The sequence below is a fragment of the Rhinolophus ferrumequinum genome, chromosome 2 (genome assembly GCF_004115265.2).
Source record: "Rhinolophus ferrumequinum isolate MPI-CBG mRhiFer1 chromosome 2, mRhiFer1_v1.p, whole genome shotgun sequence".
NCBI lineage: Eukaryota > Metazoa > Chordata > Mammalia > Chiroptera > Rhinolophidae > Rhinolophus > Rhinolophus ferrumequinum.
In genome coordinates, this window is record NC_046285.1 from 81083515 (window position 1) to 81108736 (window position 25222).

At 34.9% G+C, this 25222-nt stretch overlaps 1 protein-coding gene across 3 annotated transcripts in view; it reads right to left on the minus strand.

Moving 5' to 3' along the window:
* Positions 1 to 25222, minus strand: part of RSRC1 (arginine and serine rich coiled-coil 1) — a 378160-nt gene that overhangs the window by 194856 nt on the left and 158082 nt on the right. For all 3 annotated transcript variants that reach the window (XM_033090506.1, XM_033090486.1, XM_033090496.1), the window contains exon 5: positions 9064 to 9100. In XM_033090506.1, the coding sequence (XP_032946397.1) occupies positions 9064 to 9100 (37 nt within the window). The remainder of the gene's footprint in view (positions 1 to 9063; positions 9101 to 25222) is intronic.

Genomic DNA, 25222 nt, shown 5'->3' on the forward strand with positions numbered 1-25222 from the left:
TTTTAAGACGGTTTGACTTTCAGACTCCTAAGTAATGGGAAATGGGGGTTACTTAATGCACTTAGAATATTTACTTTTACTTTATAAAGCTTCAATAAGCACATATGCATAAATGTCAGAAAATAACTTTTATTTAGATTAAGCATAAATCTGAGACTGTTAGAAGTATCATAAAAATTGCATGACATCTTGTCATTTATTTATTTATTTTTTTAAAGCTAACTGGCTACCATTTGCTTCCAAGACCACTATGTCTTAAAAACACAACAGACAGACCTTTCTTTGGAAGAGGGAGAATGGAGGGAGGTAGAGAAGGGGCCCCAATGCACGCTGTTTCGATCACTGGGTAATGTTTATTAATCATTCATTGCAGAAGCTGTTTTTACTAAACTTGTAACTGATCAAAATGTGTCAGAAATGGATCACTGACAATCACACTGTTTCTGACTGGAATGTGAGCTGGTCCTCAGATCTAAAACCCGTAAGCTGCCTAAGAAATCATGACAGCAAGACGACATCAACACTGACTCTAAATTAAAGGTATGTTAACTTGCACACATCCATAGGCTATACTTATTTGTTAAAAGAGAAAGATTTATGGGACTGATCTTCCAGAAGGAAGAAAAACTTCATGCTGTTTTATCTCATGTCTATTTTAATATGCATATTAACCCTACACCTCAAATATATATTGGCTTAGGTGAGAAAAATAAATTAAAATGTTGGGAGGAGATGGATCTATTATGTTTAAGTCCTTAAATAGTATATGAGGTAATAAACATTTTCATCAGTGTTTAATAAATATATAGCACATATTAATAATGTCAATGCATTCTGAGGTAATTATATTCTCAAACTCATTTAGACAAATGTCGAAAATGCTTTTTTCCGAACATAGTAGGGAAATATTAAAATAAAACATATTAAAATGCAACAGATGATAGACAAGTGACTTTAGAATAGGGTTCATAACCTCTGTTTGCATTTTATAGTTCATGCCGTATGTTCACCAAATCCTCAAAAACATGACAATAACATATTCTGTTTATGCTTGTGTTCAATAAAATTATTAGTCTGTAAACTGAAATATGGCACTTTCATTTACAAGTTCTATGCAAAATAACCTTAAACAGAGAGGAAAAGGCTTTTATTAAAACCTGGAGTGTTATTGATGAGTATGTAATACCAAAGGGCCTGCCTACCTTTCTGGCAAGCAGCAACTATATTCTACAAACCACTGATGGGCTAAACAAGCTATTAATGACAGTTGCTTTTCAACACTTAAAATGGCCAGACTGTGTTGCCTGACCACAAGGACAAGGAGGTCGTCACTCTCACATGTTATACAATGTAAGAAACATAAATGAGACCTCTGTGGGGAGAGAAAACCCACAGGTATGGCTCCAGAGTTCTTCTGCTCTTCAACTATTAATAGGAAGCAAATCCCACTTAAAGTTGTAAACACTTGTACTCCTTTTTTACTAAAAGATTTATCATCACTTATTTCATTTTACACCTAAGGCTGAACAAGGTATTATTACTCCTCGTGCCCAGTGTCACCCCATAAATATACAACTTAACACGCGGATACAAAATAAAGGGAAAAAAGTGTCCTTCTGTTACTCTTAGAGTAAGACGATGAACTTTTCGCCCCATATAAATCTGTGGAGTGTCCAGCTCTCTGGGCTTAGGATGCCCAACCCATGATTCACAGATTGCAGAATCATCCTCAACGTGTACATGGGAGAAATACCTAGGTTTTCCACTTTGAAGTCAATGCCTTTCAATGTACTTTTCTTCCCGGGGGGTCACTGGACCAGCACATCAGCCTCACTTGGGAGCTTGCTAAGTGCAGAATCTCAAGCCCCACCTCAGACCAAGAGAATCAGAATCCCTGTTTAAACAACATCCCCAGGCAACTCGAATACACATTAAAGATAGTGAAGCACTAACCGAGGTCACCATGCTCCCCCAACCCAACCCACCTCCAACTATTTGAGTTTTCAGAAAAGAAACAAGGGAAGATATAGAAACATCATGATCAGGATAATTCCCTTCATTCCCTGCCATAGAGTGCATGGCACAGCAGTCCTTATTTCAAGCCAGAAAACTCACAAAACTATTTTGACCTAAAAAGTGACAATTTTTCATACAGCTCAACCTAGTACATTCTAATCTTAATCCCTCTCCCAAGAGGAAAGGACAGCATTATTTTTACAGTTTGCCAACAAAACAGTAAGAGTTGTATTGTAATCAAATGGCGAGGCTCTATCTCCTGTATGTTTTCATAACTGTAAAAATAAAAATGTGTGTTACTATCACCAATCTTCCTCGACTGTATTAAAAACACACTAAAAAGTAACCATTATAATCTCCATTCAGTACATCCAGAATTTTACAACATAAGATGGTAGAATAATCAGTCAGCTCCCTTTGGTATAACAGAGAGCTTTAAAGTTAATTTTCTACAGTTTTTTGAGCATTACTAAAAAAAACAATTCAGGAGCAATGTCACCATATAATAACCACTCCCCCCCATTCCTTCATCCCTTCTGTGTCACAGACACACAGTGGGGTCATGTTAAAAGGTCTGTAATTTGTATATGATTCTTTAGCAAATACAAAGTATTATTTCCTTAAATTCATTATAAAATCTAAGCACATTATAAGCAGTGTTTGCACTCATTTTCTGTAAGTCTCTAAATAGATAAGGGCACTGAGCTCTTTAAGACGTTTTATATTTAATTTCCCAATGACTCCTGTAGGATTTATAGAGGAAAACTCCTTAGGATTCAAGGTCTATTTGACATTGATTTCTAACATTTTCCATTATGAAATTCTCTTTTGAGGTAAAAATTTTCCTGGATCCCCTACTCTGATAGTAGTTGTAAGTTTAATACATAACTAGACAAACAAAATAATCCCCAGAAAAACAAAGTACTACAACTCTAAAATGCCAAAATAGTGAATATAAGTCTCAGATTGGTGTTACCACAGCACTAGCTGGAGGGAAGAAACTTGAAAGTGAGTGGCCCAGAAGTGGCAATCTCAGGATACATTGCTTCTGGGAGTAAATTAGATAAGTAGAATACATGGCAATGACAAGAAAGAAGAAATAAGAAACAATTAGCTAAAGAGAAATAAGACATGCCAGCCCCTTCGTCTCTGCACTTAACTATACTGCAGAAGAGGGCACCCTTAAACTAGAAAACCTGTCTACAAAATGTCTAGGATTGAAGTGAGGGAGGGAGGGAGTGAAGGGGGGGATCAAATCACCCCCATATACAGACTCTATAGGAAGTAAACGCACATCAAAACATTTCAAAAAAATAAAAAATATCTCCCCAAACCAACCACAAAGCACACAACTCATTTGGACAAATAACAAAATAAAAGAACCCTAGAATGAGATATTCAAAAAGGAAAAACAAATGGAAGAAAAAATATCTCACAAATGAAGACTAAATTATAAAGTGTCCAAGGAAAAATAATTTTGAAAGAAAATGAAAAACACTAAAAAAAAAAAAAAAGGAAAACAATGGAGAGAACGAAAATACAGTAAGTAAAGTAGTAAAAGGAGTCAGAAAGAAAGGCACTTAAATGGCAAATGAACAAAGAAAGGAATATATATATATATATATATACACACACACACACACACACACAAACACACACACACAAATCTATGCATATGTGTATATATATGTACATATATAAATATATGTAATTCTGTAGAATAGATATAATTATAGAGTATACAATTTAAGTCCCTGAAGAAGAAAACAAAAGGAATAGAACATTTAATACTATAATCCAATAAAATAATTTCTGGAAATAAGAAAACTTGTCTACATATGAGTGAGCTCTGTGAAATTAGCCAGCAACAATCAACTTTGGATCCTAGTAAAACAAGAAAAATTTTAAAATGGCAATGCCTGAAAGCAAAAATAAAAAAATCAAATTATCTATAAAGGTAAGAAAATAAGGATGATACCAGAGAAATCAACAGAATAATATTTTCAAGAAAGTCAATAAAAGAAACTGTAAGCCAAGGATCTCATGTCGAGTCAACCTGTCATTCAAGTGGCAAGACTACAGAAACACAGCTTGGAATGTGCAAGATCTTGGGGAATATTGTACACAGGAGCCTTTAGGAATATACTAGTAACGCGTTTTATACAAGCAGAAGATAAGTGGGTAAATATCAGCAAACAAATAAATGTAAATATTTAATAAATTTAATTTTGGAGTTAATTCTAAAACAGGGTGACAGCATGGGTGGAAGAACAGTATGTAAATGTATATTCTAACAAAGTAGTAAAAATACAAAAGAAGAAATGGGAGGAAAAGAAAGGGAAACTACAATAGGAGCACTGGTTATGATAAAGGTACTAGATGGGATGCAAAGGATGCCATTTAAAAAGGTAAGTAGAAATAAAGGGTATTATTAAAAGCATAATAAAAGATATAAATATAAAGGTAAACATGAGAACAAAAACACAAACCCTCCTAAATTTCATAATAATAACTCTTCTGAGACAATTATTCGTAACATTCTATACATCTTATGTCAGCCATCAGCCTTTGTTCAGAACTATCTTTTCAAAGATGTTCTGTATAGCAGTCTTTTTTTTTTTTTTAACATTTTTTAAATTAGTTTCAGGTGCACCAAACAATGTAATTGTTAGACATTTATGTCCCTCACACAGTGACAACCCCCCATCCACTACCTTTGACACTGCACACAGCCATTACATTTCCACTGTCTCTGTTCCTAATGCTGTACTCCGCTTCTTGGAACTATATATATGTATAAAATTGTAGTTGACATTCATTATTGTTCAGCTTCAGCTTCAGGTGTATAGTGCAGTCTTACAAGAGCCAGAATCTCCCCCTGGGGCAGAAGACAGTTTGTTACCTAACTAGGATAACAAAAGACAATGTCTTACTCTTGGGCAGAGTTTGGGCAGATTTCTTATCAGCTCCTTAACGGACTCCTAAACTTACAGTCCTTCAGGTATGACACAAACCCAGTGGGTATGCAGAATCACCCCATGGGACTTGGGGACCAAGGAGAATCTATACAACCATGAAGCAGGTGCTATTAGTAATAAAGCATTTGTCTCTGACCCAGGAATCTCATGTCTTTTATCAGCATCTATGAAAGTGTGGCAGGCATTCAAGTAGGCTAAAATCTCATATCCTTAATAAAGAAAACACAGTGAAATAGAAGCACAGGAAGAATAAACCAGAAGTTAATAAAACTGGCTACCTACAAGGAAGAGAACAAGCTAGAAAGGGAATGACATTTCTCTAAGAGAACATCACTACATATAATGACTTACAGAATCATGCTAACATTATAGATATTAAAATATATAATTAAGTCACAAGAATGGGGAGAAAGACACCTAAAATTGAATGCCAACAGAAAAAAATGAATGCAACTATATTTCAAATGAATAACATAACTGCACACAAGGGGGAAAAGAACTCAAGTAAATCTTGAACATTTCATTTGTTACTAAGTTTATTTTTCACATAAGGGAACGTTGTGGCAATGTTGAAACAATGTAGCTTATGTGTATTATGTGACTGAGCTAATGGATAAATTTAATGGTGTTAGGAGTCAGGGTTCTCACTTTGAATTAAGAAAAATACAAATATAAAATGGGGCAGGATAAGGAAGAATTCTGTGGTTTGGATTTAAACTGGAGGTATTATTATAACTCAAAATTTCTTAAAAATACCTACCTTCCTATCTAACTATTTATCTAACATGAGACTGAAAGGTCTTAGATGTAATGAAAGCCCAGAGACAAAAAGCACACCATATGTCCAGATCTTGACTTCTAAATACTAGTTTTCTCTAAACTAAAATGGGGTAATTTGAAGAAATGGCTGATTCCAGGAGTGGGACCGAGAAGGTATAAAAAGAGTTTGGAACATTTAGTTGTGCCATAACATAGTAAAGTACTTAAACAAACAAACAAACAAAAAGATGGGGTATGTCAAAAGAATGAGAAGCCATCTTGAAAGGATACTCTCTAGACAAATTTGGGACAACTTGAGTATCAAAAAAATTAATGAAATTAGTAATAACTTTTTTAGTAAAATAAAAATCCATGAGCCCTTGGTCATAATAAATAGATAAATAAGAAAGAAGGGTAGGCTCTTCCTTACAGTAGAATGCTGGCTGCTAAATAAGGGGAAGCAGAAGAGCTGGAAAATCTCCATTTTGCAGTCATCAGGCAAGAGTCATCAGTGGGTGATGGGACACCAACCTTCACAGGCTCTGTCTAGAACCCTTTATGGGTAGTAGACGAGTTTGAGAAAACAAAAACAAAATGGTACTAGGCAATACGTTAGAAGAAATTTAAAATAAGAATGACATGTTAGACAGCTCCCAGGAAAAGTTGGCAACACAGAAAGAAAGGGATGATAGAACAAAAGCTGAAGCAAGGGCTCGAGATATTATGACAAATAAATGAAATCAGCCCCTGAAGAGGTTCCAGAGGAACACAGCCCATCTAGGCCACTCTTTTCTCTGTGCACCCACACCTGCTTTCTCCTTTCTAGGGTTAAACATAATCATAGACCAAGAAGAGTCCATGAACAGAGTACAAAGACAGCGCGACCATCTATGTGTCCTTCTGGCGAGTACAACATGCTGCATATGTCATTTTCCTTAACCTGCTTCAATTTATACTGGCTTTCCCCTCTCTTAGAACAAGGTGAAATCTCTATGATAATCCAAATAAATTTGAAAAGGTAAAGCTACATAAAGAAGAAATTATTCTAAATGTGTGGAATGCTCGTCTCACTTCCATTTTATATCATGTTTTTAAAAAAATCAATCTATTAGAAGCTGTACTTCTAATTGTATTTGACTAGACAGCCAATTCAAAGAAGGGCTCTCTGTGCTCGACGGCTGTAAGTTTCTGCTCAGTTAGAAGGTGGGGAGACACAAACCTTGGGCGCACACAGCAGCTAGATAAACAGGTTCCATTAAGGCTCAACCAGTAAATTCTTGAGTTTGCTTCCTTCTTAGGGGAGTTATGAAGATACCACTGGTTTTCTGGAATATTATTAGCGCACAAAGCAATGCATACGTATGTATGTATGTATATATATTTGTGTGTGTGTTATTGTTACATATTCATATATTGATATTAACATTAATAGTTCACAGTTGGCAAGTCAATTTTAGAATAAGTTACACAGTCTTTTGAACAACTTAGAAAAAACGCATTAAAATCATCTACTTCCCACTACCTGTTTTACTAATCCAGGTTCTCTCATCCCTAAAACACATTATCTTTGAAATATATTCGATGTATATGACCCAGACAAAAGTGAAATAAAATTCAGGTTCAAGAATATAAAAGAATAATTAACAAACAATTACTCCTGACTTTAATAAGGGGATGTGCTTCATCAAAGGTTTTGAAATATATTTAGTTGGAGAATTCTGTCTTCAGATGAAATCTTATTTTAAAAATCTAAAAATTTACAAAATATCTAAAAGTGGAACTACTCTGGTTAAAGCGGGCAGTGGAAGTCTGGAGTGCCACCTGCTTTGGGGAGCCTTCCTGGCAGCCCAAGGCACAGTTAGAAAACCACTGCTGCATACAATTATAAACAGAGTATAAATGCACAAAATAGTCACTGCAAATGAGTTCATACGAGTAAGTACAAAAAACGTGAAATATAAACTAACAAAAATCCAACTCATTATTATTTACCGAGGAACACAAACTAGGTAAACATAAAGTCTTTTTCATAAATAATACTTTTCAAGAGAAGCATAAAAGACAGCTCATTTTGGCACTCTGGTAGGTGTTCTTCCTTGTTATTATAAACCTCCAACTGATACTGTAATTTGATGTATTAGATTAACATTTTTATTCTGATGTGCACATGTCCTAACTATAGGTGCCACTATGAAGTGATAAACATGGATTCAGGAAATAATTTTTAAAAATGAGAATAACGATGTTATTTATTTACTTCTAATCTGGACAAACATATAGTTCAAATTGTCTGACTAGGTTATTATATCCTGCTTTTTAATAATTATCTGTAATTTTTAGGATCATTTTTTTAAAGTCTAGGTTTTCTCAGTTTCCTTTAAGTATTGAAAGGAAAACCAAAAATCCCTTCTAACTCTAAAACTGCCATAAATCAAAATAAGCTGCCTCTTGCTACTGTCTGCTTCTGTGGGAGCAGAACAAAAGCACATTAATAGTTAACAAAGCTACAATATGATATACGAATGAGGTCTTGCATTAAAAAAGTACTTAGATTGTATTTACAAAAGAATCTCTCTCATTAATTATTCATCATTTGGATTTGACCAGAAACCAGAGCATGACTTTATAATGCTCTGTTTAAATGAACTACTTAATGCTGTAATGAACACTCAGTGGTAAGCTCAGTGAATTTTGGACTTGTTATAGTACACCAGTCTTCCCAATTTTTTGATCAACGGACAGATTTTAATGTTAAGTCAGTTTGAATTTCATTTCACTTATGCTTTAAAAATGTTTACTTAAACCAAAAATTTTGCATCTCAATTATTTTACGTTCTAAACTGAATGTAGTTTAAACCAATGCATTATTCATAAAGCAAAGACATTAGGAAAAACAAAGCTGTGCACTTCTTTCAAAGCCGTTAAATTGCTAAAACATACCATATTTATGCATGCGATATTTGATTGTGCTTTTCTTAAAACACAAGCTTGTTTTTGTCAGATCAAGATATGCCAAAAATTCTACACCAAACATTTTTGTTTATAATTAAAGCAATCATCAATCCAAGGATTGTCATCCATTTTATTTCATCTCTACATCAAAATAAAAGTAATTTTTTAAAAATTTAAATTCCCTTGAAATGATAAGATAAATGAAAATCTAAGTGCCTTCACATAATAACAGTAAGCTGACCCTTTGGGAAATGGTTGACTTTCTCAATACAAGGTATTCAAAGCTCATTCAACAGTGTTCATTTAGAATGCAGATATCAAAGATGATGCAAATGTTCAAGAGAAAATTAGAACTTACCAGATGTTCTAATCCAGCTTTGATGTTTCCAGATTCCCTAAAACAGAAGAATGAAAGTTCTAAATAGTTGCTAAACCCTTGTCTGCTATAATTTGTTTACCTCAAAACTGTTTTTATAAACCTTTAGAATGTTTTAACACATTTTTACTAATGTTCATACAACACTGTTTTTAAAGACAAAACTATTTCCATCTAAAGGGAACAGATAATTTATTTATATTTAATAATATTATCGTTAAACTGGTATTCCACTAACAGAAAGAAATGCTTCAGATTTTTCAAAGTCGGCACACAACAAAAATAAGTCAAGTATAGTATAGTATTTTACTATTCATATATCTGTTTCACATTGGCTTTTCATTAGAGCTTATGTATTTTTCCAACATTTATTATGAACATGTTCAAACATATAAATTCTATACACCATCTAGAGTCTATAATTGACATGTTACTACTATATTTCCTTTATCAAATACCCATCCACCAATGGCTGCACTTTTATATAAAGAGTATGTCCAGGATTGCATTGCTAGACAACTAAATTTTAATGAAATTTTCTTGTCATTAATTTTATTAACTTAGTGTACACTACAAATCAGGACCTAAGACTGTGGTAATATTAAAAAACAAAATACTGTATTATTCATCAAATAGCATGATACATTTTAAGTATTTAATTTCTTGCTCTTCACTGTAAACAAAACACTACTGATGGAACTAAAAATATAAATAACTGTGCAAGTAGCAAAGATAATTTAAACATACATTTGATGAAATGAGGCCAATAGTTGAATTTTTTAATGCTGATTTCAGTTTTTATACTAATTTATTTGTGACAAATGGACTTTGACTTTTTTCCCTCTGACCAAGTAGTATTTTAATTTCATCACAAATACCGAGCCTTATTTTTTAAACATGATTATACTTCTACCGCATTGCAGAAAATAATTATAAAACATCCAATAACCAACAATATTGCATTCATGATGTTTAATCTTTTCCCCACACCTCTTTCTTTCTCTGAAGGGGTCCCAACTTTATTTTTCTCTTTATGTCTGTCTCCAATTGCCTTTGCCAAAAATATATTTATCTCTGTTTCCTTTGTCTTGCTATACAATCTTTCCAAATTTCCCTATCTTTTTCTCTTCAAATCCAATGCCTGCAAACTAAATTCATGGCTTCCAACCTTTGCTCTTACCGCCCAGTCTGGCATACTGGAAATAAATTCCAATATCTACTGATTAGCAGACCACTCATCTTTAACCATTCTCTTCTCTACTTCCTGCTTCTGGCAATCTTAGCAATTCTATGCATTCAACGTTTAAAAATTTAAGGATTTCTGAAACTCATTCTCTGGAAGCAGTCCTAATGACAAATGATGGGAATAAATTGCAACAGGGTGTCAGAGAAGGGTAATAGCTATATAAATGACTTTTTAAAAACATTATTATTACAAATTAATGCATTTATTGGAACTGGAAGTCAAATGGATCTTTAAGTTTTCACAAAGACATTCTCATGTGATCATTTGTATAATTTAAAATTTAAACAAAAAGAATAATGTACATAGTAAAACATCTGACAGTGCAATGTGTGTATGTGTGTGTGTGTGTGTGTGTGTGTGTACAGCACAATAAAATTAAGTCTTCCTCTTATCACTGAGAACTATCCCAGTTCTCAATCCTTATAAAGATATTCTATTTGTGTGTGTGTATGTATATGTGTGTGTGTGTGTATTTATGCTCTTGTTTTTTTTTTAAACCCAAGCAACAGCATAGTATACACACTGTTTTGTATCTTCACTTGGCAATCTACCTTGGAGTTTGTTCTATATAATACAAATCTATTTCATTCCCCGCCATGGCTACATTTGTCACATAATGGTACTTATTAGAAAATAATACTGCAACATAAAAGAACAAAATTGTTCAGACTCAAAGTACTCAAAGTCCATATAATTTATTACCTGAAACCACTGGGGCTAGACACGCTTCATCAGAATATTTTAGATTTTAGAACGGTAATATGGTAGGGGTGTGTGTGTGTGTGTGTGTGTGTGTGCGCGCGCGCGTGTGTGCGTGTGTGTACACGTACGTACACGTACACACACGCACACACGCGCACACACACAGACACACACACACTGGCACCAAGGCTTCACACAGCATCTCATCATCATATACATTAATAATTCTGAAAGAAACATGAATGTCCCCACAAAGTGGGATACAAAAGGGCTATAAATAGCTTTATTTCAGGGTAGGTTTTGCTGTCAACTGAGCTTGCCACAACCTTAGTGAAAATGTCTCTGTTTCCTGAGCTACTTGCATTTTGGAATCAGGGATAAGAAACTGTTCTTTAAAAAAATAAGAAGAAAAGGTTGGCTAGGTTATTGCTTTGCTGTTTCCAAGTGACTCTTTAAATTAAATGATATTTAGGAAATATGCATTGAGAATGGCATGCCTGGAAGAAAACTAGGCCTCATCCTGGACATACGCCCTTTTCCCTCACTACCAAATGTACACAAATGGACTCAACTGCAGGCTCTTGGCTAGCCCACATCCTTAGTTATCATTTAAATTTTTTTTTATGAGTTCCAGGTGTACAAAGCAAATGTAATAGTTATACATCACACACCTCACAAAGTGATAGCTCCCTCAATCTACTACCCCTCTGACATCGTATGTATCTGTTACAATACCATTGACTATATTCCCTATGCTGTACTCCACTTCTGGTACATATACATAACATATATTACATATATATATATAAGTATATATATATATATATTTAATTATAGTTGACATTCAATATTGTTCAACATCAGCTTCAGATGTAGAGCACAGTGGTCAGGCATCTACACAGTCTATGAAGTGATCTCCTTGAGAGTCCAGTCCCATCTGGCACCCCACATAATCTTTACAACATTATTGATTATATTCCCCATAGTGTATTTCATATCCCCGTGACTATATTGTGGCTACTAATTTGTACTTTCTAGTCCATTCACCTTCTCCCCCATTCCCACCCCCTTCCCATCTAGCAACCATCAGTTTTTCTTTTTCTCCTCTACCTCTGAGTCTATTTGTTTTGTTTGTTCATTTATTCTGTTCTTTTGATTCCACATATAAGTGAGCTATCATTTAGATTTAACCATTTCTTTTTATCTTCATGGCCACTATCTTATTTTAGGCCTTTTCCTTTCTCTCTCAGATTACTGGGAGAGATTACCAGCATCATTTTTTTCTCTCCCAAACTATTTTTAAAAAGCCTCTTGATGGGTAACAATGGCTCCTGCCTTACCCCATGTCAATTCATTCTCCATAATACAGCAAGATCTTTCTAAAATGTAAGCTTGATCATGTCAATTCCCGTCTTAAAACCCACGATATCCTACTACACTCTAGTTTACTCATTCCCTCTGTTATCCTGCCAAAGCTACAGTAAGTACATGGAAAGTAACAGCAACAGCCATAACCAACTACTAACCTGGCTTCACAAACTACTGAACCGCTAGCTCTCTCTACCAGAAATGTCCCTTTACTCCCCACCTCAAATTCTCAGCTGTCTTACAAAAAAACAACATCCTAAACCACATCTTCACTGGTGAAACTGTCTCCCTTCCTCACAAATGCAGTAGTAAACTCCCCACCCTGTGTTCCCATCACAGAATTTATCACACTTTATTATAAATACCTCTTCACTTGCCCATTGACAGCACTAAAATGAAAACTTCTCAAGGACTTGAATCGCACATTTTTAATTTTTATATCCCAGCACCCAATACAGTGCCTAAAAGTATGTATTCAACTAATAAGGGCCTGACCTCTAACCGTCATGAGGACAAGCTTGGATGGAGAGTCAGAGGCAACCAGCTCAGGTCTCATTGTGGTCCTAGCCCCATTCTATCTCCATACCACACAAATAGCAAGGCAACTGCAACGATGAGTGGCTGTTTGGTACAGCAGTATTGGGAGTTGTGGGTGTGTGTTTCGTGGGTGATTGTTTTGCTTTGTTTCGTTGTGTATTGTTTTTGATGGAGTAGGAGGACACAGTGGGAAAAGTAGTTGATTGAGGCCAGAGTAGAACAGCAGAAGCTTTGCACTCTAGTTTTTAAATTAACCTGGAGGAGCACCAACCACAGCCGAGACTTTGCCCAAGTATTGGTCAAGGCAGCTAAATGTTGCAGGAAGTAAAGAGAAGCCCATCGAAAAATTTTAAGACCTCTGAGGTGTTTAAGCATGGGACTGGAAAAAACAACAAACAGAGCAAGTTCATCCAGGGTAAAGAGAATAAACTGAGCAAGGATATAATATAAGCCTAATAACGTTTTCAAAAGGAAAATTTTTAGAAATTAAATATGAAAAAAGTTATGAAAAAGAATCAATATGAGATAGTATTAAAAATATTAAAAATATTTAAAATACAGTAGTTTGAGATAAAGAACTAGGGAATGGATTGAAAGCACAATAGCTACAGAAGGGGAAGAAATTAGTCTGCTGGAACACTGGGTAGAAGAACTCTCCCAGAAGGCATAGGAAAGGGATGAAAAAACAGAACAAACGAGGGGTAACATTAAGATCAGGAGTAGTATGAAAATTTATGTAATGGAAATCCTAGAAGGAAAGCAAAGACAAAATAGAAGAAATATTTGAAGAAATAATGACAAAAATTTCCGAGATATAGAAATATTCAAATCTTACATTGAAAGTGTACACAGAGCTGAACAGGACAGTTAAGGAAAAAAATCCACAGCAAAGCACAACATAAGGATAATTAAGACTATTATAAATCAAGATAAAAGTCTAAAAGCTTCCAGAAAGAAAAAGCATACTCCTCCACAAAGGAAAAATAACACTGACATCAGACTTCTCAATACTGATGCTGGACAATAAAGTATTAACTTCCAAGATAAAAGTGTTACAAGGACTGGGAACTTAGAATTTATACACAGCTAATAAACTATTATTTAAAGTGAAAGAAAAATAAAGAAATCTCAGGAAATTCATCACACACAGACATTATTTGAAAGAGGTTCTAAGGAACATAATGCAGTAAGAAGAGTAATAAATTCAGGAAGAAGCAACCAGATAAAGCAAAGGTTGGCACAGAACATAGTAATTTTTATAATCTAAGCAATCAGTGACGAAAAAGAAAATGAAAGAAAACTTACCCATAACAATCTGGAATTACTATGCCACAGAAAATTCTCAGATTGGGTGAGAAACAAACTCCAGCAATGCATCATTTATAAGAGACACATAAAAGAAAAGGATTCAGATAGGTTTCCAAAAAAAGAGATAGTAAAAAATGTAACCAGGCAAACATGAACCAAAAGAAAGCTGGGGTGGTAATTTCATTGATAAAATATATTTAAGCCACTTCCCATAAAATGCAGACACACACACATACACACACACACACACACACACACACACACATGGAATGTCCTTTTTCATATATATACACACACATATACATATGTATACATATATATACATGAAAAAGGACATTCTATTCTAGTAAAAGATATAATAGATTGAGAAATTTTCATTTATATTCAGAAGGTTTGCATATTCATAAAGCTTAACATATATCACAGATTGGGACAACAAAATTTTAACAAGTTCTCCATGAAAATCAGCTTTCTTTAGTTTTACTTTGGGTAGAAAGACAAGAAAGAGGGATCATCTCAAAACAACGCAGATAAAGTGTCGTGAATATATAAACACTGCATAATATGCATGATATACAATCCTGGTTATAGACGCAAAATATCTACACTCATATGTAAGCTCTACTACAAAAGAGTTACATGAGCCTGGGTCATAACACAACTTCTCTAACGCTCAGGTATTTTACCTATGATGTGAAGACTTTGTAACACGTGCCTTACCTAACGTACAAGATTGTGGTGAAAAAACAAGCAAGATAATGTATGTGAAGGTACAGTATAAATTGCAACGTGCTCTGGAAATGTCATTATGATAGATATTTAAATATAAAAGTCTTAATGAATTTTTGAAAATAGAGAGACAAGATCCAAGACATTGACAGAGGGATCTTGCAACAAATGGTCCTCTTTAAAGGCCTGTCCTCTTTAGTGGTCTGTCTCTTGGGTTGTCCCTGACATGACTTCATCAATATGTGTGCAACTCCTCTTGCCCTGTGCTGAAAGCAGACTTAATTCAATTATAGGTCTCAAAACTGATAAAATGGTCCTGAAGTGGAAAATGGGAAGAGATTATTGGCAAATGAATAAAGATTTGTATCGAACTAACACACAGGAGTACAGCAGGTCTTTTTTTAATCATTCCCTGTCTTAAATCTTCTGGGAACCATGAGTTTCCCTTCCCCTCATGCAGCACATCGATTTCTGAATTAGACTGCAATATTAAATAATTAATATACTTGCCATGATTGATGTTTTGCATTAGTTGAATATTAGGTTATCAATCAAAATCCACTTGGTTTAATGTAATAATATTGAAAAAGTGTCACGGGCTGTTCATCCAATTTGTAGTTGAGGCAGCACAGATAGTAACGCTGGCATAACCCAAGGCTCTCCGGCAGGAAATGCACTGGTGGCGCAGCGCGTGTGAGGCAGACATTTTGAAACTGACTGGGGCAAGGCTGAGGTTGTCCTAAATAAACCTCATGGCACCTGTCAGTTTCAATGTTACGTGTCCTTCCAGCCTGAAGACACTGTGCATCAATCATATCACAGCAGGCAAGAAAAAAAAAATTAAAAATAAGGTACTAATTTACCTTTGTGGAAACAGATTTCATTATATTGCTCAAAGAAGCATGCTGTAAATCTAGAAACTGTCGCTATGATAAAACTTATATCCTCTTAAGAAGTTGCTAAACAAACAGACTAAGAATTTTTACATCTAGTCTTACTAGGAAGGGATAAACTTTTTAAAAAATATAGTAACAATATTACACCAAAGTGATGATTCAGGTTTTAAAATAGTGTAAGGGAACCAGCCCAAGGAGTTACAATTAATAACGACATTTATTTTGAAAAGACCCGATTCCTTCTGATGATGGCATTCTCCTTCACTCTCAATATTTCACATCTACACTTGTCAAAATATTAGCTTAGGAAAAAAATTTTAATTACTTGCTTCTAAAAATACATGATTTTTCTCATCAGTCCCTATCATACCAATCCAAAATATATGATGGGTTTACTTATAAAAGTAATATTTTAAAACAAATTAAATAAACAAAAGAAATTCAAAAGAAAAGTGACTTTTTCGGGTAGAGTGAAAAAGGAGCAAAATAAATATAAACCAAAACCATTTCATAGAGCCAGCCAAAAATCCAGTGAGTGTTTAGTTACAAAATACTCAGAAACCATAAGGCAAGCAACTAACTGATGTAGCATTAAAGTATTATTTCACAGACCAAGTCTTTAAGAAATAAAGGTTAAAAATCTTTATAATTAGCAATATATATGTATTATCCCATATAAAATGTATACACACACAGCAATTATGAAAAACAGAGTAACTCCTATACCAGTGAAAACTTTTATAGGTTTTTTTTTTTTGTCATGAGCTAAGCATATTATTCAGTTTTAAAAGATGACTATGCTGCAGTTTTCTACAGCTATTGAATAAGATCACAGTTAACTTGGTATTCTCTCTTTCATAAAACAAAAATTTACACGAGTTGGGTATTTTTACATAATGGCAGTCAAGGTTTTTAAAAGCCTGAGTTATAAATTATAAAAAATCTACATCTCTCATCTCTAATAATAACTGATAAATTTTTACATGTATAAGACCTTTTCTGTTAAGTATAAAATGCTATTAATGCAAAATTTTGGTGATATATCAATCTAAGGAAAACCTGGGTTCAAATACCAACTCTACTACTTACTAAATAAGTTTGTCAAGTCATATATCTTCATAATTTTTCCATTCTTAAATTCAAGTTATGCTCGCTTCGGCAGCACATATACTAAAATTCAAGTCAAGGATTAAAAAGATAATCAGCACGTATGTATATCACTCAATAAATACTGGTTCAATATGACAGACTAATAATGGACCAACTGACTGCATTCCACTTTCAAAATCAAGAAATATCTTTACAGATGTTAGCTTTTTAACCACTTTAAAATCTGTTTCAACAGTAATACCTATAAACCAAAGTCAGTCTACTTTTCAAATAACAAATGCATATAAAGGGCTTGGCCCAATGGCTAGCATCCAATTAAAATACCATGTATATTCCGAAATAAGCACATTCTCATATTCTGATCTGTAAAAAGAGGTAGAATAATAAAGTATGTTGAAAAAAGAAGGAAAAAATAATATCTCAATTACCTAATGTTTTTTATATTTTTAACCCCAACAAGAAAAATACAGAATATTAGTACTAAGTTCCAAAAAGATTTTCCTAGAATTCTCAGTTTCAACGTACCAGGTTTGATTAGAATACTCAGCATTCTTCTTCTGATTAGAGAATATCTTGCAAATTAGTGGCTCTAAATGTATGTCTTTGTGTTACTACAGTACAGAATGATAGTCTTCAGATGTGTGTATCTTACAAATAGTTTTGGATCTGACTGATTATTTGCAACAAATTCTACTCTAAAACTTATAAATGATTTGCACAAAATAGTGTACCACGATTATTGAATTTCACATGTACTATTCTCCTTTTAAAATCCTTCAGTTAGTTTTACAAATATTAGTGAGCATCTACTACCGGGACAAGTTTAAATTAAACATATTAAACAGCTGAGGACTTACGATACACACTGAGTTTATCCCAATGGGAGGCTGAAGACTTAAGTTGGTATGTATTAGGTAAGCCATTTAAAGTTAGTCAGGTAAACAGACTCTAGAGTGCACAGAAAGGGTCCAAAGGAAAGAGAAGAGATTTCAGTATTTTTGAAATTGTGCCCTAGATAACAGTCTCAAATGAAGAAACACTAAGAGTAGATCTGATCATCACCAGTAGATCTGATCTAAAAGAACTGCTAAAGGAAGTGCTTCAGACACAAGGGAAATTATACCAGAAAGAGACTTGGAATATCAAGAATGAAGAAAGAGCAACAGAAATATATTTATTGACCACCCTTGTACCTGGCTTCATGATAAACTCGAAGTGGAAAACAAAATAAAAAACAATAACAACAACATAAACAAACACCATCAACAAAAAGTACGAGTATTAAGTAAGATACGGTATCTATGCTTTAGATCAGGGGTGTCCAAACTGCGGCCTGCGGGCCAACTGCAGCTCACAATCCATTGTTAACTGGCCCGCAGCAAATTCCAAAAATATATGTAGTTTACTTAAATAAACCACGTGAGGCAATACGTACTTCACCTCGAGTGAGTGGCCCGGCTGTTTGTGTATTTTACCGCATATGGCCCTTGGTGAAAAACGTTGAGAAAAGTTTGAACACCTCTGCTTCAGATGTTTAAAACAGTGTTGTCAAATCAAGGCTAATACATGAAATACCATGTTTCCCTGAATATAAGACCTAGCTTGACCGTCAGCTCTAATGCGCCTTTTGGAGCAAAAATTAATATGAGACCCAGTCTTATATTGCATTATATTATATAAAACTCAGTCTTATATTATAGTAAGATAAGACTGGTCTTGTATTAATTTTTGCTCCAAAAGACGCATTAGAGCTGATGGTCCGGCTAGGTCTTATTTTCAGAGAAACACGATAGTTAGTGTCCAAGCCAGGCAGGGAAAACGGATGTGAACATGTTACCTGTCTACTATTTGCCACATGCACAACTAGCATTCCTAATCAATGACAATCCTCTTTCCCATGAGGCCAGGTTGCAGCTCAAGAATCTTAACACTGTGCTTTAAGGAGTCACTGTCAGTCATCTGGAGTTAGCAGGTGAGATGCAACCCACTGACGACCAATCCCTTCAATCCATGTCCTTGACCTAGTTCAAGAGAAGTTCAGAAGAAGAGGAAATTGCCATATGTGTTAGAGTGGTTGAGAAATATTTCAAAGAAGAGGGTAATTTTAGCTGCATCCTGAAGGATTGATTACATTTAAGCAGAGTGGGTAAGTAGAAAAGAAGAGGCAGGAAGAGTGAGCTCAAAGGTCCCACGTGACTCGATAGAGGTCAAGTATGGAGAGTAGCCTGCCCAGAGTAGATGCATTAAAAGGTCATATTCCTTTTAGTCTTTAATTTTAAATAATTTTTATTATGTAAGGTTTCAGGCCCATCATGTATAATTGTGCATGTTGTTCATAATGGGAAGAAAAAAAAAAAAAGACAAACCTAATAGGACAGTGGAAAATAAAAGCTGTATGCCCTGGCCAAGCAGCGCGTCCTGGCGTGGTACTATACCCACAGGAAGAAGGGACAGCCTTTCTTAGTATGCACAAAGGTGCAACGTGGACTAGCAGTGGCCCTGTAAATAACAAATGCTGATTGTAGAAAATTTCAAAATTACATCTGGTTCTAATGAAGAAGAAAATAAAAATCATCTGAAATCCCACCAGCCAAAGACAATACCTTACATGTTTTAGTTTTTTCCTCCATTCTTATGCACACACACAAATACACTTATTTTTTCATACAAAAATGGGATCAAAAATGGGATTTCTGTTATGTTTAAAGCTTAAATTTTTCCACTACTTAAACGGCTTCTCAGGTGTCAATAAATACATTTATATATAAGTTTCTATTGTTGACATACTATTCTGCTCATAGATGTACAATAAGTTAACTTATGCATTATTGTTGGACATTTGGATTATTTCTTATTTCTTACTGTAAATAAAACTGGGGTATAAAAAAAGAATAACTGATCATTGATTTAAGAATCACTTATGAATTTTGTAAGATTTATGAAGTTTATTTTACTTGGAGGATTGGGGTTAAATAATTTTAAAAGGCAAAACACAAAACCAGTATATCTCATCTTCGGTACTTAAATATAAATGATTAAATTTATCTATTAATATTTATTATACTTATATAAATATAAATTTGTATTTAAATATAGTTTAAAGTGCCATTATTTACAATAATTTAAATTGAAATACAATTAAAAATAAATTTCTACTTTTAAGAAAGTCCATTATCATAAAAACTATGCCCTACCAACTTCATAAAAGCAGTATCTACCTAGTATGTAATACAGAGTCAACAATCCCAAATAGAAGGTAACAAATATGTATATGTAAGCATTCAATTAATGTCTTTAGCTGGTAAAATTGAGAGAAAATGCAACACACGTATATTTTTCCTAAGAATAGCAAACTTTCAATAAGTCAGAAATTTGATTATTCAATTCTTTAATTATGAAAGTCTTTTGCTGCTCTCGTCCCTTTGATGTCCTCTTATGTAACTACACTGATACTCTAGCAGGAAACAAAAAACTAAGGTGTGATTTTAACTAGGTAAGTACCTAATTGTAGTAGGAAATAAAATTCTTTCTTTGCTTCGTGAATCAAAATAAACTCCTCAGCCTGGAATTCAAGATTCTTGCTGAAGTCAAACTATTTGCAATTCCCTAAAGATCTCTTTGTCCTTCCCAGCACTTAAATCTTTGATCATAGATACCTAAGTGAACCCACCTTTTCAGAGATTCCACCTCTGAGGAAATGGTGATCAGTATATTCAAGCAATGTTATAAATGCTTTACAAGAAGTAACTCACCTAATCCTTATAACTTTAGCATAAAGTGATGAAATTATTATCCCTATTATATATAGATAACTGAGGCTTAGATAGGTTAAGTAGATCACACAGTAGACCCCTCAGCTGGTAAAAGGCAGATTGGAAACCTGGCAGCCCAAGTTCATTGGGCTTTTAATCAAGAGAGAAATCATACTGTCAGGCTCTATACACTATAGCTTCAGCAATGCAACCAGATTTTACAGTATTCTCCTACTGCTTAATTGGAACCAAGATTGTGAAGAAAGCTGCAAAGGGATAAGGATTTAAGTAAAAATGTACAATGACCCTTCACGATAGGCTAATATATGCCAGATGCTGAGCCTGGTCATTTATGCTTATATTCTCATTAAATTCTCACAATATTCACAAAAAGAAAAATCTGTATAAACGGCTAACAACCATTTAGGGAAATATTACAGTGCACAAATCTGGAACCTAAAACTAAATCCCATTTTTCACCTAGCAGACAAGCAAAGATTAAAGCAAGTGACAACAGATGACGCAGTGTTGGTAAAGGTGTGGGGAATCAGGTACCCTCGTACGCTACTGATGAGAGCGGAATCTAACACAAGTTTGCCAGAGAGCAATCAGAAAATGTTAAAGATTCTCAATAACACACATAAAGCCTTTGATCTGACAGTTCCATTTCTCTGGGTTTATCCCAATGATACATTCTCAAGATATTAATCACTCCATTGTATTTAATTAAAAAACCAGACAAAAAACTGGGAATAAACTAAATGCCCAATAATGGCAAACTATGAAATAGAATATGGTAATAGCAATAAAATAGAAAATGATATAGCCATAAAATTATGATGTAGCTGTATATTTCCATGAAAATGTTCCTGTGGCATATCAAACTTTTTAAAAAGAGCATACACAGAATGATATGATGTCAGCCTTGTAAAAATAGTTTTATACATGCATGTATACAGTGTGAGTACGTATCTGTGTGTAGCTAACTGAGAAGTTATAAACTAACATGTTACCAGTACTTAACAGTGGGATTTCACATGATTTTTACATTCATTCGAATTCTTTGCTTGTGTTTTCTAAAATTTCTTCCATAAAAACACATTACTATGGGTCCAATTTAAAAAAGTATTTTAAAAAGTCCTCACAGCAGCTCTATGGAGAAGTAGATTATCCTCATTTTGCAAATTACTACTTTAATCTGTAGCTTAAAGTAAGAAATTAACTTGCTAAAATGGCCAAAAATGCTCTATCTGAATGCAAAGTTCATACTTTGTCTTTTACAACAGGAGTGCTGCCTGCTGTATTAGATAAAATAAGGCTAGGCCTATATTCAGCACACACTTTTCCTGTTCGCTATACCCTTGAAAAACTTTCTCACAAATTATGTGTGTACATGCCTATTATCCTTGGTATTCATTTTAGACTTGTCTGCATTTTCGTTCGTCTTTATACCACCGACCATGTTTAATAGTAATAGAATCTTCCTAACTTTGGTACGTGATTATGTAAGATACAGATAAATTCAGTTTAGAGTTGGAGAGTGTGATACTGGACTAGAAATGATGGACACAGCTATATCCACATGCACGAGACAAACAGAAATGGTGAACCCTTTGAGAACTGATCCAGATTGTTCCCAGTTCTGCCACATTGCCTTCATTCCCCACTTTGTCTATACTAGTTTTGGTTCCGATCAATTCACACCCAAATTCCTCCAACACTCTTCTCTCCCTAACATCAGTGTCTTCATACCGTAGTTCATGTCTCCACCTGCTTTATAATCTATAGTATCTAATAATTTTCTACCACTATCCAAAATGTACCTCGTCTCAGTCCAGTTCATTATCACCTCCATGATTCTGTTCATGCATTTATTTACCTAAAACAGTCTTTTATTCTTCACTGTATCTTCAAAATCTATTCATTTATTGTATAGATTTATTCATTTATTGTATAGAACCAAACTCCTAATTTGCTGTGTTGATAATTTTTTACATCTCTAAACTTATCATCACTCCTTGACATTCAACAGGTAAGTCCCAGGAACTTCCAAATGTCAAAAATTGTGAAACCGATAAGGCATGTAAAGTGCTTAACAGATTAAAACGTCACATATATCACTAATTATTATCAACCTCATCATTACTATGCAGACCCTTCACGAGCATTCCTCAATACAGTAAGATTAGAAAGCAACAAGGCCACTCTGAGATCCAATGCTGAGCAGTCAGCTGGCCTCACGCACTAAGTGACATGACTCCTGCACACCATCCTCACGGAACATACATTTTAATATCATGCCACACGGAAATTACAAGTTCTCACATGCAACGGGCCATACAGGCCCCTTTTGAGTTGATAGAATATTAAATCTATGGCTCCCAAGGTCGGCTGCATTGCCCTTATAGAAAATTCTTTGTAGCTGAGCACTTCACATTCAGTAATTATTTTATGTGGCTTCTATGTATGCATCCATCCCTCAAGCTAATTATTTAAGCAAACCTTCTGCTTTGTTACCACATGAAGTTTTTGACAAGCATAGATTCTTGGTGTGCAGTGTCAACTTAACTTTCCCAAAGCTATACATTAAAGATAAAAGTCTTTGGGTCTTAGGATATGGTTAATTAAAACCATTTTATTTACATATCACTAACATTATTTATATATCACTAACATTCAAAAAATTAGACTGGAAGGTCTCATTAGGAGAAGAGCGTAGATAGCACAACAAAATATCATAAATGCTATCTTAGAATTCTAACTTCATGAGAGTATGGGATGGGGATTTTGAGGGTAGGGAAAAGGTATAAGCTGGGTAGCAGACTCCAGGAAATACTCCACAGAGGGGATGCTTCCAGTTCCTTTAACAAAGGCCATTCCCACATGGGCTCTGGAATCAGCTCCTCTGGCTTCTTCAAGGACTTCACTCCTTCAGTTTTCTGTTCTCTTTCCCCCACCCAGTCCTGCTATTGTGGGGCGCTCAGGAGTTGAGGTGGTCAGTTAGGAGAATGAGTCAAACTGCAAGTAACAACCAAACCTTTATTCACTTACTTGAGCAACCCAGAGGCAAAAGGGGCACTCACTCTCTAATGTTCCATTTTTCCCTCAAAGAGCAGCCTGGGTGAGGGTCAGGTGGATGCAGTGCAGGGGAGGTGGGGATGGATGAGATGCAGGGGCGGGAGGTTCATCGCAATGCTGAGTAGCCCCAAACAAGACTCTTGTATCTTTATGAACTACCGTGTTTCCCCGAAAATAAGACCTAGCTGGACCATCAGCTCTAACGCGTCTTTTGAAGCTAATATAAGACCCGGTCTTATATTATATAAGACCGGGTATTAAAATTAATGTAATATAATACCGAGTCTTATATTAATTTTTGCTCCAAAAGACGCATTAGAGCTGATGGTCCGGCTAGGTCTTATTTTCTGGGAAACACCATGGGGAGGGAAAGGGGAAAGTGTAGGAATGGAATTGTACTGAAAATGAAGAAAAGTGCTTCAGATCCTAAACACAGAGGCCTCTGGCAGGAAGCACCTGGACTGGAAATGCCTAGGGTTAGGCCTAAATGATTACACATAAGACTGTGGCCTGGAGCTGGGCTCCTCAGCTACCATGCTACTTATTAATATTATTCTGCTTCCACCAGTCAAACGTTTTGAAAAATTATATACACACTATGTCTCCACATTCCTACTTCCTGTCACATCCCAAAATTACTCTTATTCTTGCTAAGGTCTTCAGTGCTTTCTCCATGTTAACCAAATCCAAAGACCACTTACTTTATCACCTTGCCCTTTATACACTTCTTGGAAGCATGTGATACTGTCAAATACTCCCTCCTGCACACCCTCGCCTCACTTGTCTTCTATGATATTACTTCATTTGTTTTCCTACATTTTCTCAAAAAAATGACTCCTCAAATCTCCTTTGTAGGTTCATGCTCCTCTCTCCAGGCATCAAAAGTTAGAGCCCCTCAAGTCTCAGGCCTTCACCTTGTGCTGTGCTTTCTTCCTAATCCATCTCGCCCTCATGAACAGCACTAATAACAACCTATAGGCAAATGACAAAAACCCAGATTCATTCATCCAGCTGTCTATTTGACATATCTGTCTAAGTATCTCAACAATCAACAACAAAAACTTTATCATCAATGGGTCCAAAACTTGAATCCCTCCTTCAAACTTGAACTACTTTTCAGTATTTCCTATTCCAGAAAAAAGTCATATCATTCATCCTGCTGCTCAAGCCAAAACCCTGGGAATCAACCGCTTTACTTTCTTCTCCCCTATAATTTGTAATCTATCACTAAGTCCTATTGATTCTACCACTTAAGTAACAATAGGAACTATCTATCTACTTATATCAATTACCACCATCCTACTCTACCATCAGCTCTCGCCTAGCCTGTCTTAACTCCCTTGTAATCTTGTAATTGTTTTCCCACTTCCATTGTTGCTTCCCTCCCATCCACCTACCACAAAACAGATTAATCA